The sequence below is a fragment of the Oncorhynchus tshawytscha genome, linkage group LG12 (genome assembly GCF_018296145.1).
Source record: "Oncorhynchus tshawytscha isolate Ot180627B linkage group LG12, Otsh_v2.0, whole genome shotgun sequence".
NCBI classification, from domain to species: Eukaryota; Metazoa; Chordata; class Actinopteri; order Salmoniformes; family Salmonidae; genus Oncorhynchus; species Oncorhynchus tshawytscha.
Genome location: NC_056440.1, coordinates 58116976 through 58132742, shown reverse-complemented (window position 1 = coordinate 58132742; position 15767 = coordinate 58116976). Strand labels below are relative to the sequence as shown.

The 15767-nt window shown below is 40.0% G+C and overlaps 1 protein-coding gene across 2 annotated transcripts in view; it reads right to left on the bottom strand.

Moving 5' to 3' along the window:
* The window catches only part of LOC112263537 (cadherin-8-like), an 85778-nt gene extending 70347 nt beyond the window's left edge, over window positions 1–15431 (bottom strand). For both annotated transcript variants that reach the window (XM_024439934.1, XM_024439935.1), the window contains exons 1-2: window positions 15227–15431; window positions 12448–12905 (exon numbers count right to left, since the gene is read on the bottom strand). In XM_024439934.1, coding sequence (XP_024295702.1) covers window positions 12448–12702 — 255 coding nt within the window. In that variant the 5' untranslated portion in view covers window positions 12703–12905; window positions 15227–15431. The remainder of the gene's footprint in view (window positions 1–12447; window positions 12906–15226) is intronic.
* Window positions 15432–15767: the final 336 nt, after the last annotated feature.

Below are 15767 nucleotides of genomic sequence, written 5' to 3'. Positions count from 1 at the left end.
TAGATTATACTTCCTACTCATTTTTGGTTTTGTCCCTGTGCCCCTCCACACCACACACATACACCTTGTTAACGGGGAGCAAGACGACAACACAGAGCAATAGACAACCTGTCAACCTCTTCCAAGGAAGCAATAATGTGATCCCACAGCTCAATCAGACTGTTTTATTACAGTCACTGTAGAGAGGGAATGGGGGACTGTGCTCATGTTCCAATGATATAAAGGCCTCCATGATATATACTAGCAGTAACATAGTAAGATAACACACAGAAGAGAGATACTACAAGGAGAAAACACCAGGGAGAGCCCAGGAGAGGCTGTGAGGAAGAAGTGGATTGGAACTCAAACCATAAACGTCAAGTGACTAATTTTCAAATGGTTAATGCTTAAAACGTTGTACCTACATTAGTCATCAATGTTAAACTTAGGCTGATTCTGTAGCCAATACCTATCATTTCAGTCTCAACATTAGCTTTCATAAATGCAGAGTAATACTCTTGTTAACTCCCACTACGAAGCCTTCAATCAAGGGCGAAGCTCGATATCCACTAGAACCTGCGCTGACTCTGTCCTAACCTTAGCAAATGCAGATTAACGCGTGAGATCTTATCAGATCACAGTGCACTTTGGCAGGGCTAAATCGAGGTGGGATCAGGAGGAGGACCTTTGATCTACCAAAAAAAAAACCTTGTCAAGAAGCTCCAAGGGTGAAGTTGTCTACAGCAGCGCCAACACCCACAGAGAGCTTCGCGCCACGCATTATTGAAGTTGAATACGACGAAATTTGACCGCTGTCGCCCCCCACTACATCGCCTCTTTAGGACAAGCTTTCCAGGACTCAAGAGTCCCTCTCACTTTACTAACTATATCATACAGAAGGAGAGAACCAAGCCCCCAGCACTGACAGGCGTATAGGAGTATAACTTCAGTCAGCTCCTTTGTACTCTTATGGAATAAACAAACATCTGGGACTTGACTGGATAGCTGATGGGTGTCTCTTCACCTGTGAGGAGCAGTGCACGAACAGTTGTTGCCCGAAATGAAAATATATTCCATGATAATATTTCAAAATGACAGTGATGCTGAGAAGCTGTTGGTGAAACAGTTAGCATCAATACAGTGGTTCCTCTTTTAACCCTTGTGTTGTCTTAAGGGTAAAAAAATGACCCGCCACTATGTTTATCAGCAGAGAAAACCTCCTAAATTATGTTTTTTCAACCTGAAATTTGATTACTTTTCCTAGAGAGACACCGACATTAGAAAAAGTAAAACATCGCCTTTGTTCATATTTCCATGAAAGCTGTACACCACCGGGGTACAAAGATTGTCTTAGGGTCATTTTTTAAATCATTTACACGCCACAAAAATCACAAAGACACACACACACAGATACACACACGAGAAATTGAGATTATGTGTGCTACGGATTGAACTTACCTCCACGACCCCACACATGACTCAAATTCACAGACAAAATAAACAACATTTCAGACAAAATAAGCACCATTTCAGACAAAATAAACAGTTCTTGGAAGCATTGTTTACTAATGGGGAATGCAGTTAGAGGCTATAAAGGTGCCCAGTTCTCTCTTTGCTGAAGCCATGAGTGCACGTTTCAGTGCCCAACAGGTCATATATCTTATTCTTTCTGATGTCCAGGAGGGACAAGAAAACAATGATTTAAAAGAGGAGGAGGTATCTGAAGAAGAGGATGGGGAAGAATACAACCCAGAGCACGACGCATCATCTTCCGATGAGCTGAAAGAGAGATATGTTTGTCAAAGAACAGCAAAATAACATGGTCCTTGTCACCATATGACAACCAGGGCAGGATGGCAGCACAACATGTCATAAGGATAACCCCAGGGCCCACAAGACATGCAGTTGCCCATGCCCAGGACATCGCCTCAAAATTCAACATGTTCACCACACCAGCCATAGAAAAAAATCATCCTGGGTTTCCGTAAATATGGAGGCATCTGGAAAAGGATGGATGAGATTGACCTGCGTGCCTACATAGGGCTGCTAATCTTAGCGGGTGTGTATAGGTCCCGAGGCGAGGCTAAATGTAGTCTCTGGGATGCAAAGAGTGGAAGGGCAATTTTCCGTGCCACGATGCCACTGAAAGTCTTTCACACTTTCTCAAGAATACTACGATTTGAGTCACAGTGAGTCAAGACCTGCAAGACATGTGAGAGACAAACTGGAGGCCATAAGAGAGGTCTGGGAGAAGTGGGTGGAGCGTCTGCCATACCTCTACAACCCTGGGCCTGAAGTAACAGTGGATGAGCAACTGGTTCCATTCAGGGGTACATTTTTATGTTCATATCTGTAATATAAGTGCTTTTCACTGTTAAATTATATTATGTATTGCTGTAATATCATTGATTTATGTGATTGTTTTCTGTGACACTGATACAAATTACTGATAGTAATCTCTTTTGTCAAAAGGTCGCTGTCCTTTCTGGCAGGATATGCCCAGCAAGCCAGAAAAGTATGGCATCACGCTTGGAAGATGCAAGTCTACACATGGAAGCCAACCAGTGGAGGCCCAGAGAAGAACCAGGGGATGCGGGTTGTGCTTGATGTGACAGATGGACAAAGGGGGCCCAATATCCCGTGTGACAATTTCTTCACCTTTTATGAACTCATCCAGCAGCTCCTGAAGAGGAAGATCAACATGGTTGGCACAGTTAGAAAGAACAAGCCTGAGCTCCCCCACCTGCACTCCTCGCAACAAGGGGGGGGAGAAGCCTTCTTATTAAAGTTTGCCTTCACCCCCACCACCATTCTAGTTTCTTACTACATCCCAAAGAGGAACAAGAATGTGGTCCTCCTGAGCACACTGCACAAAATGTCTGAGTTCAGTCATTGTGAGGACAGGAAGCCAGCCATCATCATGGACTACAACCACAGCCACAAAGGAGGCGTGGACAAGCTAGACAAGGTGATTGGAACTTACAGCTGCAGGAGGATGACTGCACACTGGCCGCTGATCATCTTCCATAACATCCTTGATGTGTCCTCATACAATGCCTTTGTGATATGGAACAAGAGGAGGGTGTTCCTGGAGCAGCTGGGAAAGGCACTTGTAACCCCGAAACATTCAAAGAAAGGAGCGCCTCCTCCGCACAGCAGCCTCTGCAGCGCTTGTGAAAGCTGTTCAGAGGACTGAATCTTGTCCTGATCCACCTGAGGCTGCAGCTGGGGCAGGCAAGAGGAGGAGATGCCAATTCTGCCCCCCAAAGAAGGACTGTAAAACAAATACTATGTGCTGCACATGTGAGAAATACATCTGCAAAGTCCATGCACTCAAACTTGCATACTGTCCTACATGTGCTAATTGGAGTTGATTGATTTATGTTCTTCACTTTTTCATTTTGTATCTATTATCTTATCTTATTTTATTATTATTTATTGTTGTTGTTTATACACTTTGTGGGTAGGGGCAATGGTAAAAAAATGCGAGAAGACTATTTTGTAGTTGAATTCCTCATTGTACAGTATATAAGAATATACTGTATCATTATGTCGCCAAAAAAGTTCAAGACTGTTATCGTTTCCCTTCAAAAAGATTGTTAGGCTTTACAAGTGCTATCTCTTGCAAAATTATATTTACACCTATGCAGTACCTTTAGCAATAATAATAATAATGAAAATAAAAATCGCATTGATTTATCAAGACCAGTCCCCATGCTTGTCTCAGCGCAATGTGAAACGATGCTGAAATAGCTATTGCTTCAAATCCAATTGCTTCTAATTTCAATATGCTTTTTAAATAAATAAGACCTACATTACTTTTAACAGCACATTACTCAACAATAGTGAGACTCATTTCGCCTACAGTAGGCCTACAGTATATCGAAAAATATATCATTTTTTTCAATGATGAGATTCTCCGCCAAAAATTACATTTAGAGGATTGGAGGATTCTAAATGAATATCTAAGGGGAATTTTTCGGTATGGCAAATCTGGTCTGTGAGAATACCGAAGGGGCTTTTATTTCATTCTAAATGCATGAATAATAATAATAATCACTTTGTTTAAAAATTAAGAATATTTTGGAGATGATTTCGTTTTCATTTAACCTAGAGTGAGCAAAGGCCATTCTTGAACAGGGGGTAAGACATTCTCACTAATTTGTTAATAAAGCGACCCTCATTCGTCTCGAACCAGCATCTGTAGCAACGCAGTCTGCACTGCGATGCCGTGTCTTACACCGCTATGCCACTCGGGGAGGACCCATTCACAAAGTTTTTAATGCAGATCAATTGTCTTGCACAAAGTATCAAAATACCGAAAGGTGTTGGAAAAGGTATATTGTCCTTCTAATAGCCCATAATGTGCTATTATAATGCTTTACATTGTGTCCAGGTCCAGATAACCCAAACATTTCTTTATTAAAGACTGTCAAAAACATTTGTTTCTGTTTTTAGAGAGAGAGAAACACTGGGGCAATTGTGCACTGTCCTAAAGGACTCCCAATCACGGTCGGAAGTGATACATAATAATAATAACAAAAATTATAAAAAATGTTTTTTTATCAATTAGGATATTTGAGTTTAACCACAATGTTTGTTGTATTATTTGTTCTGTCTTTTCTGGTGGATTAAACTGAAAATGCAACCAATCACGGCCGGTTGTGGTACAGCCAACCTAACTAAGAAATACATTTGAAGAATTCTCCCCCTACCCTCCTTCTAGGCAAGTTGATTGTCCTGCTAATAGCCATAATGGCACTGTGCAATGTGACCATGTGTGTTGGAAATAGTATTTTCCAGTAAGCAACAATTTGTTTATCTTCATTAGCCTACTATGTTCCAATATTTCTGTCATTCAGTGATATTTATTCCCGTAGTAATTCCAAAGTTTATCCAACATTTTGAGGTTTCATGAGCTTGCCCACACGCACTTTAAACATTTAGATAATAAAGCATTTAACAGCATTTGTTTATTAGGCTACTGTGCAGTCTGACAAGTAAACATAGCCTACAGTACATACTGTAGTTAACATGGTAAAGTGTCTAATTCCTTACATAAGGGAGAGCAGGCCATGTCCAGACGTTCTCGTGACCTCAAGAACTCATTAACTCTGTCTTTAATGCTTTTTTGGATTGTATCAGACAGAAACGTCTGAGACACAGTACTAATGAAGAACATCCGGAGGTTCACTGGTAAGCCATATCTGCCACGGGATCCATCCCAGTTGGTATTCTGTGTCCACTAGTGGTATCTCTTCAGTTACACATCCTTGGAATAGCAGAACAGCATAACGGTCCGGATGGCCCTTGCTGTGCCTGGTGAGTAGTTAGTCAAGATCTGTTGTCAGAAGAGGAATGGAATTGTCAGGGTGAACCAATGACCAATGACGAACCCGCCAGGTATGTTGACTCTGCCTGTCGGACATAGAGTTTCAGAGCTCACAGGTGTACCTCGCATGGATTGTGACTCCATCTCGTTCCTCGCCTTCTTCAACGCGTCATTCTCCGCCGGACTCTCCGCCAATGACGAGTGACTTTCTGCCAATACCGCCTGGCTCTGGACCAATACATCAGTTGTCACCCGTATCTCTGCCCTCATTATCTACTGTTTCTCATTCTGCTGGTCTGCCTTCAATGACTCGATCTCGGTCTTCAAAATTTGAATCTGATCCATGTGCGCATTCATCAGAGGAGCAGAACGGTACCGCCCTGAGCCCCCATCGATTACAATGGCCTATGATAGAAACGGTAGATGTTCAACGGAATGTTGTCGGCATGGCTGTACGCTCTGCAAAAACACATTAAAGGTTTTACAACACAATATTTTTGTAAAAAATGTTTTTATTTAACCCTTATTTAGTTATCGATTATATTACATAATATGCCTTGATAGGCTATTTCATTTTTTTAAAGAAAATTCACCGAAACCAAAATACATGGTTTTGGTGATCCCCTCATTCAGGCTCATTTTCAAGTCCTCTGGTGGTTATGGTCCGAACCCTGGAACGGGTAGCAGCATAGAAAGAAGCTGGCTTACTGAAAACTATGTCCATTTTGTCTGTTCTCTTTAGTCGAAATGTCTTTTTTTTTATAGATTAACAGCTCGTTTTTGAATGGCAACTGTGTTTAAGGTGTTACAGGTGGAGTTTGGGGCAAGGTGAAGAGTACTGGAAAGGTACTACAGTACACTTGTGAAAAACAAATGCATCCAGCTGTCCATCATTACTGTCGTTTACATCCTGTTTACATTGTTTATTGCAACCACAATAACACAAATAATTTGTATCTACCTTTCCAATTACTTTTAGTTTGTTATTACAAATGTGCGCTTTTCATGTCATTTTTTGTTAAATCCAGTTCGGATTTACAGTTGAAGTCGGAAGTTTAAACACATCTTAGCCAAATACATTTAAACTCAGTTTTTCACAATTCTTGACATTAAATCCTAGTAAAACGTCCCTGTTTTAGGTCAGTTTGGATCCCCACTTTATTTTAAGAATGTGAAATGTCAGAAGAATTGTAGAGAGAATGATTTATTTCAGCATGTATTTATTTAATTTCTTTCAGTTTACATACACTCAATTAGTATTTGGTAGCATTGCCTTGAAATTGTTTAACTTGGGTCAAACGTGTCAGGTAGCTTTCCACAAGCTTACCACAATAAGTTGGGTGAATTTTGTCCGATTCCTCCTGACAGAGCTGGTGTAACTGAGTCAGGTTTGTAGGCCTCCTTGCTCGCACACGCTTTTTCAGTTCTGCCCACAAATTTACTATAAGATTGAGGACAGGGCTTTGTGATGGCCACTCCATTGCCTAGACTTTGTTGTCCTTAAACCATTTTGGCACAACTTTAGAAGTATGCTTGGGGTCATTGTCCATTTGAAAAACCCATTTGCAACCAAGCTTTAACTTCCTGACTGATTTCTTGAAATGTTGCTTCAATACATCCACGTAATTTTCCATCCTCATGATGCCATCTATTTTGTGAAGTGCACCAGTCCCCCCTGCAGTAAAGAACTTACTTTGGTGCAAAAAGTACAAATCAATCCCAGAACAACAGCAAAGGAGCTTGTGAAGATGTTGAAGAAAACAGGTACAAAAGTATCTATATCCACAGTAAAACGAGTCCTATATCGACATAACCTGAAAGGCCGCTCAGCATGGAAGAAGCCACTGCTCAAAAACCGCAATAAAAAAGCCAGACTACGGTGTGCAACTGCACATGGGGACAAAGATCGTACTTTTTGGAGAAATGTATTCTGGTCTGTTGAAACAAAAATAGAACTGTTTGGCCATAATGACCATCGTTATGTTTGGAGGAAAAGGGGGGAAGCCGAAGAACACCATCCCAACCGTGAAGCTCAGGGGTGGCAGCATCATGTTGTGGGGGTGCTTTGCTGCAGGAGGGACTGGTGCACTACACAAAATAGATGGCATCATGAGGCAGGAAAATTAGGTGGATATATTGAAGCAAAGTCTCAAGACATCAGTCAGGAAGTTAAAGCTTGGTCTCAAATGGGTCTTCCAAATGGACAATGACCCCAAACATACTTCTAAAGTTGTGGGAAAATGGCTTAAGATCAACAAAGTCAAGGTATTGGAGGGGCCATCACAAATCCTATCAAACATTTGGGGGCAGAACTGAAAAAGCATGTGCGAGCAAGGAGGCCTACAAACCTGACTCACTTACACCAGCTCTGTCAGGAGGAATGGGCCAGAATTCACCCAACTTATTGTGGGAAGCTTGTGGAAGGCTGCCCGAAATGTTTGACCCAAGTTAAACAATTTAAAGGCAATGCTACCAAATACTAATTGAGTGTATGTAAATTTCTGACCCACTGGGAATGTGATAAAATAAATAAAAGCTGAAATAAATCATTCTCTCTAACATTATTCTGACATTTCACATTCTTAAAATAAACTGGTGATCCTAACTGACCTAAAACAGGGAATTGTTTGTAGGATTAAATGTCAGGATTTGTGAAAAACGGAGTTTAAATGTATTTGGCTAAGGTGTATGCAAACTTCCGACTTCAACCTTATATTGTCCTGCTAGAAACGCTGTTTGCAGAATTCACAGCCTGCTTCTCTTGTGAAAAACAGTGTTAATTAATATATCTGTGAGAATATCCAAGGGGTTTTATATCATTCTAAATTAATTAACAATAATAATAATAGCTTTGTTTTAAAAAATAATAATATTTTGGAGAATTCTTCAATTTCAAATAACGTAAAGTGAGTGAGAAACTGGACATTCTTGAACATGGGGTGAGACATTGTTACTAATTTGTAAATGAAGCCAGTTTGTTATTTAGAATGATTTATTTCTGTTTTTAGAAGGAGAGAAATCAAAAGCCCGGTCATGGCCAACACAGGTATTGAACCAGCATCTAGTAGCAGCGCAGTTTGCAATGTGATGTGTGAGACCGCTACAACGCAACCATTCAGGAGTAGGCTACAGTACTACAGTAAGAGAAAAATTATTACATTTATTATTTAAACATTTCCACAAAATAATTGGTCTATGTTTCTCTTAGAATAAAAACCTTATTGTAACAACAGTTTTAGTAAGTAATACTGACGAGTAGTTACAAAAAAAACAAGTGTAGTTTTCCTGGTGTGCGCTGTAGGACAGCGGAATAGAAATTCTTACTCTATTGATCTAAATTCAATCACCTTCTTCATCCTCATCATTCAGTTCATTGAAATTCAATTTTGAAGTCATTCACAATTATCAGTTTCCCTGTGGCTTATGTCGCTCATTCATTGCTAGTTAGAGACACAGTAGCGCTTTGGAATCCAAAAGCATAATCAGTGCTCTAACTCCCCCTTGCGCTGGTCTGGAGCAATGAAGTAGGGATGCAGGGTACCGTAATAAACCTCAAACGACCTCTAAGTCCCGCCGCATAATCGCAGAACATTTAGTGAAGCAATATCACCCACTGTATATGGGTGATATTAATCAAATCAGTTGCTATTGTATTGTTTATTGGTGATAAAGATCATTCTCCATCTAACTAAAGAGAAGGTAGCAGGGATGTGAGAGGTACGGGATTTATATCCAAGCCCACACTATTGCAGGCCTTGCATGCTATCCATCTTATGGTGTCAGATATCTTGTTTTCGAACAGCAAAAGGAAACATTTTCTGCCACCAAAAATATATTCAATGTTTTTTTTCCCCCCCCTGCATTAATAATCAAAGGCAATTACTCTCTTTATTACTTGCGGTCCTCGCAATCTTAGTAGTATGAATTGTTGAATATGAATGGCTTATTATCAATTCTCTTTGTGCAAAACACACAATTGTATCAGAGATAAAAGCATCGGACAATAAGAAACAGGATCAGTCAGGAGCTGTTTCATTTGGATACATCTGCACCTCAATGGGAAGAATGGAGTCCATTCTTAAAAGCATTATAATACATGAGATCAAAAGGAAAGGAAAAGGAAAGTTGCATCAGTGTTATGTGAGATACAACAAACTGTGGCACAGACTATAATCAATTTGACCCTTTACAAACAGAGTCTAATTTTGCTTAGGTTGGGAGAAATGTTGATTTGTTGAATATGTCTCTCTCCTTTCAGTGTGATTTCAGTGTGATGTTTTGTTTTGTTTGGTGGATGACAATGAATGTGCACTTTGTAACATTAAATAATTAGACTCACAGAGAGTTAAAACTAAGGATGAAAAGTAGAAAAAGTAATCATGGAAACGTACTATCCTGGATTAGACTAGGATTTGTGATGAATTCAGACAGTAGTATGAAGAAGATTTAGGAAAATATATATATATATTTGTTTTAAATTTAAACGTCATGCCAGAATATACACTTTATGGCTTTAATATGACATTCTAGAATTCTAAATCTAATCTCACACCTGCACTCACATTGCTCTTAATGAGTCGTTATTTTTGGAGACATTACTCAGTCACGGTTAATCTTAAAATCCCCCGCACACCACTTCTACATTGGAGCAACAAGCTTTCACAGCTGTCTCGTCAGCTTCAGTTTTACAGGTACTGCATTTCCTTCAAATGGGAGTGACACAGGGTGACGCAGATCCAGCTCAGTGAATCACAATGTCAGAAGGGCGGTGCTGTAAAGAACAGCAAGGATGACGCCGTCACGCATTGTGACCATCTCACACTCCCACACCGCCATGCTCACTTTTGCATTTATGCTAATAGTCTCCTTCCAATGCCAGCAGGAACTCAAGTGGAGCTCGGTCTCTGACAAGACAGGAGATCTATGTATAATTAAACATCAGAGTGCCGCACAATGAAATGTAAAGGATGGAATGAGTCTAATCTTGGCCTGGGGTTCCCTGATAATCAACCCACAACCACAGGCTGCACTGAAAAACTGAGATCTGTATGACCCATTTGAATCACACCTCCCACTTCCATTTGATCATTTTTTAAAATTAAGCGTGAGAAAGAGAGAGACCGAGTGAGAGTGAGAGAGCGAGAGAGACATCATACATGTGTAGGATCTTAATTTGACCAGTTTCTCACAACAGGAAAATAATCCTGCAGCAACAGATTCTAATGTGAATTATTGGGTGGATTAAAATGAATGGACATTCTTGTGGAGGTTGCTGCATTTTTCGTTAGGAAATTAAAACATGTAAGAAGCCTTTTTAAACCTTGAACACACTACAAGTTAGCATTTCTTGCCATGCAGGACATTTCTTGCAACAACAGGGTGATCAAATTAAGATCCTACACCTGTATCTTACTGCAATATCGAACTTATCTTTGCTCTGCCAGCCATGCTCATGAGTACTTAACCTTATGAATAATAATGCAACTCATCAACACTGTCTTTCAAATGCGAGACAAATCCATCCTTAACCAAACTAACTCCTACAATCCTTGCAATGTCCTTCAGCCTACACATGCTAATTATTTTGAGTGACAACGGCTAAATATTCTTAAAACAATCCCCGACCAAGAACAGAGGCTTCATGCACACCTAAAACCAAACAGATTTGAGTGCTATCCTTATTTTCCATGAACCCTTGTGACAATCTCTCTCCAGCAGTGAGACCAACTCTATATGCATGCCAAAAGCTAAATCAGTCTATCTCAAAGATACACCTAGGAGATCATTACAGCGATACAGTGGTGTTTATTTCGGCTCTCTGACGAAGAGCCATTGGAGGATCCGACAGAGGCCGTTTAATTGAGACTCGTGAAATATGAATGCTGCATTTAACGACATTTGTGTGTTCGTTTGGTATTTGGAAACACACAGGTGTAAACACTGCATGAGAGCATGTGATTTATTGATATACCTACGTGACAATAATCCCCCAAAGAAATCAAGTTAGAGTGCTAAGTTATGTGACATTCTGCCAAACTTTGGGCATTCAGGCAGTACTGTAGGGCTCCATTTTCCACCTCATGAATATTTAGAGACTTCTACCTATCCATGCTTTATAGTACCATGGCGCCATAAATTACGATCAGCATGAATTCCTTCTTTATCACTGTTATGTTTGGCAATGATTGGACCTGAAATGGTGTGTTTTACATACTGCAATGGTGGGATAGGGATTGAGATATAGTTGCAGCAATCATTCAAATGATATAATAGCTGCCTCGTCATGTCAGCTTGCCTCCAACTACTAGTTGTAAATATCATGACAGCATTAAACTACGAAATATACAGCAAGAAATAACCTCGTCAATAAATAGATAACTGCTGTACGGTATGTGTAAATCATGCTAGTGTGAGGTCAAATATTATCCTTGATGGCATATTCTGGTGCATGTGCCAGAGTGGTTGGGTAATGGTCAGAGGTAGTAGCTGCCAGGTTGAGACACCCCAGGTGCGTTCTTGCAATGAGCTGTGAACAAGCTGCTTTGGCTTGCCTTATCAACAACCCTCACTGGGCCCCGGGCCCTGGTCCTTGGCCCTGCCACGTCTACACAGGCCAGGTACCAGGTGTCCCTTGTCCTTTGGATTATAGGGCTCTATCAAATTCTCAGCAATGAAACGTAGCCAAAAATACCTCTTTTTATCCTTGTGTTCCTATGACAAATACTTCAAAGGAAAACTACACCCAAAACCCTGGCCAACAAACAAAAGAAAACACAAAATAGAAAAGAAAGGATAGAAAAACACAATGCGTAGATATTTCCACTGTATATATGGTTGTACTGTAGGTCATTCCACTGCAATGTAACGCATCATTAGTTATTCATTTTCACTCTCTTATTCCATATTTCAGGGACACGACACAAAACGCCTCAGCGCAGAATTTGGTAGCTGTGGATTTATATTTTCTCTCCAAAACCCTGCATGAGATCAGGCCAGTGTCTGTCTCTCTCTCAGCACTAAAACCATCCCACAAAAATGTTTTTTTGTTTTTTTAATGGTGGAGCATTCAAATGGCTGAATTAATGTTTCCAAACGATAAGCAAGCTTAATATACAGCTGACAATTACAGTACTCACCCTGCCAACTAGAATTGGATCTGGTCCAGAGAACTCCTCCAACACAAACATTTGGTTCCAAACCCATCCTCTCTTGGCTCGACTAAGTATTCTTTGTCCTTCGACGAGGCCACGTAGGAGCGCAGTGGAACCCGTTTGTAAACTTTTGGACTGGCTGCTGATGGGGGTCATGGATGTATAAGGGACACACGTAATCCACACAAGCATCAAGGAAGTCCACACGTCTGTCAGCATCTCCTCGGACCGTTTGGGCATTGTTATGACACTTATTTTCCCAAGATCAACAGCTCTCCCTTAGATGATAAACAGAGGTTACTTCTTACTTCTTTGAACGTCAGAGCTTGCATTCATTGTCTGATAAAGGTCACTCACATTGCTTCATTTGCCTCCATTGCAGATGGTGAGGAGATGTAGTACTCAATACACCATCCATTTGGTGTTCCAGCAGTGTGAAAGTTCTACAAGAGAGCAAACAGAGGTGATCAGTATTAACCATATAAATTATAAGCCAAGTGCAGAATTCAAAGGAAGAAACCTGGGAGAGCAAATCAAGGTCCTCACTTTAAATCAGTGGAACCTGACTTGTAACACGATATTTAAGGAACCAACTCATGCAAACAATCACTAGATTTAGTTGATGATAATCAATGGATGATCCCGATGATATCAACCATTTATCAACCAAAGGAAATAAACACATTGCTGTCTGTCATCTCTATGGCGATTTTGACAGGAGCAGGAAGACTTTAAGAGTCAGTCCTCTTCATTACAAATGGTATGAAGCAGCAGAAAGCATTACCCTGTGTGATCCATTATCCTGTGATTCTATTCGACTGCTACAGTGTAGGGTAAACGATTGTGTCTCTGGTCTAATACATCTGGTCAAGTCTGATACATGAGATTGCCTATCTTTAATCTGATGTTCTGGAGATTATCCTAGAAAGATTTGGAGCAATTACATGTTGGTTATGATTATTGTTTTCACGTTACTTTGGATAAATGTATTTACTAATATGCTTTTCAGCAAATACCCTCGCCATATGAAGCAAATGTCCCACATGTCACTGTAATTGAGGCTTGGAAAGATCCCACAGACCAGGTATTCTATTTCAGCAATGCTGCAAGTACTTATATTCCTGATGAGATCATGATTGGAGTAATATGATATAATCTTGTTTATCAACTCATCTATAACTTCTATACAACCAGTGATTGAATGAAAATCAACTATTATTCTGACTGTGAGGAGAGAAATCAGTGTTAGCATTGTGGTACACAAACTATTTTACAAATATACCATTCAGAGTAATTAAATCTAATATACAAGAAACATCTACATATATTGATGTTAATTTACTAGGAAAAGTAAAAGAGTGGCATGTTGCAATGTGCATACAGATGCCAATTTTAGTCCTGCAATCACAGAATTCATAGGATTTTAAATGGCCTATACAGACCAATGAGAGAATCTTCCACATCATGTCAATTGAAATGAAAGAATATGAAATGGTAAAAGACCAATCATTCTCCTCATTAATAAAATAATTGTAAAAATCCCGCGGTTAAATGCACAACCTCAAACACGGTCTGTCCATTTATCAAAGTTGGTCAAGTTAAAAGACAGCAGTGACAGCATTGGAGTTCATACGGATTTCTTGATAAAGGTCTATGTACGACATAGCTATTAGATATTACTAAAATCAACTGTGATAAACAAGCCAGGCATAAAAGCAACGCTGAGTCAAATAACGACATTCACAGACAGTAGACAGACATAATCCCTCTATGAACTGGACGGATTTCATATACCTACTGTTAGTGCCAAGCAAAACATCACAACATACCCTGTGCCAAATAATAATTGAAAATAGTCAACCGTGGTTATTACAGTTGAATATATATATATAAATATATATATATATATATATATATATATACTGCATAAACAAACTTGCCATGTCGTCTACATTGAAACATGCTTATAGCTATGTTAATTATTCACCCGAGAAGCCTAACAATGCATCTCTATGACTGCTGCCTAATAACGTTCGCTTGCTGTTATTGAAATAAAGGAATAGAAATATCAGAAACATCCAAACATTGATATGGTGCTTAATAATGATGACTGAAACTGCATTGAATTACATGGAGACCGGTGCCGTATTAGCTCGTTGCCGGTTGGTTTCAGCACCACTCGGAGTGGATAGCTCCATATGAGGTAACGTTGGGCTACAACTAGTAGGCTACACGTAGCTTGCATCGTCGAGAAACAGATTAGGCTACAACGCGTAGGCAATAAACAGTTCTGCATAAATGTCCAAAGTGACAACATAACGCCTGGTCAACAATGTATGATTGTCTCATTCATTTGAAATGGTTGGCAACCACAAAAAACGAAGACAAGTTGCTAAGTTAAACTACTTACATACTATGAAAATGGGCAGCGTGTCGTCTCAAATGCATTGCCTGGTAGGAAGTTAAGGTTTCAACAAATGTAGTTTGCATTTCTATACATCAAAGCGAGGGAAAAAAACACGGAGCTGAAAATAGGCTACGATATTGGAAAGCTGCACTTCCTAAATAGTTTTCACATAACGTTAGATAGTTAGCCGGTCAGTTGCCAACCTTTCTTTCGACTCAGTTCTCGTGCACAAGCTAATCTCTGGGTGATTTTGATATGCAGAACGAGATGTAAACATGCAAAAGAAAAATCAAACAAAAGCCCCGTTCTCTCCCAAACATGTTCATGCACCTGTTAATACATTTCCGCGTTACTTACTACAGTATCTCGCATCCTTGTGCTTGCACCATTTCACCCTTTCAAAAATGGATTAAATGCATTGCAATTGCTTTTCTCTTTTCATTCGAGGAGAGACGTTTATAAATAAATAAAAAATGAGCAAAAAGTGTGAAGACACGGTGGAAATCCTTGCTGTTTAGCAACCCCGCAGTGGCACTACTTATTGTAGCTCCGACAGGCTTGCTTGCTGACTGGAAAAGTGAGGAGATGGAGGAGAAATGTTCGGTGTGAAGAGCCTCCCCTTTTACCGCGCTCATTGGACTGATGAGGAGGCAGGTCAACAGCCTCGGAAATTAATGCACGCGATCATATACTACACAACTTTAATGGTCGGCCAGTGGTAGAGTATTGTTTCAAAGATACACTCCATAACCAAAAGTATGTGGACACCTGGTCGTCGAAAATCTCATTCCAAAATCATAGGCATTGGTATGGAGTTGGTCCCCTCTTTGCTGCTACAACAGCCTACACTCTTCTGGGAAGGATTTCCACTAGATGTTGAAACATTGCTGCAGGGACT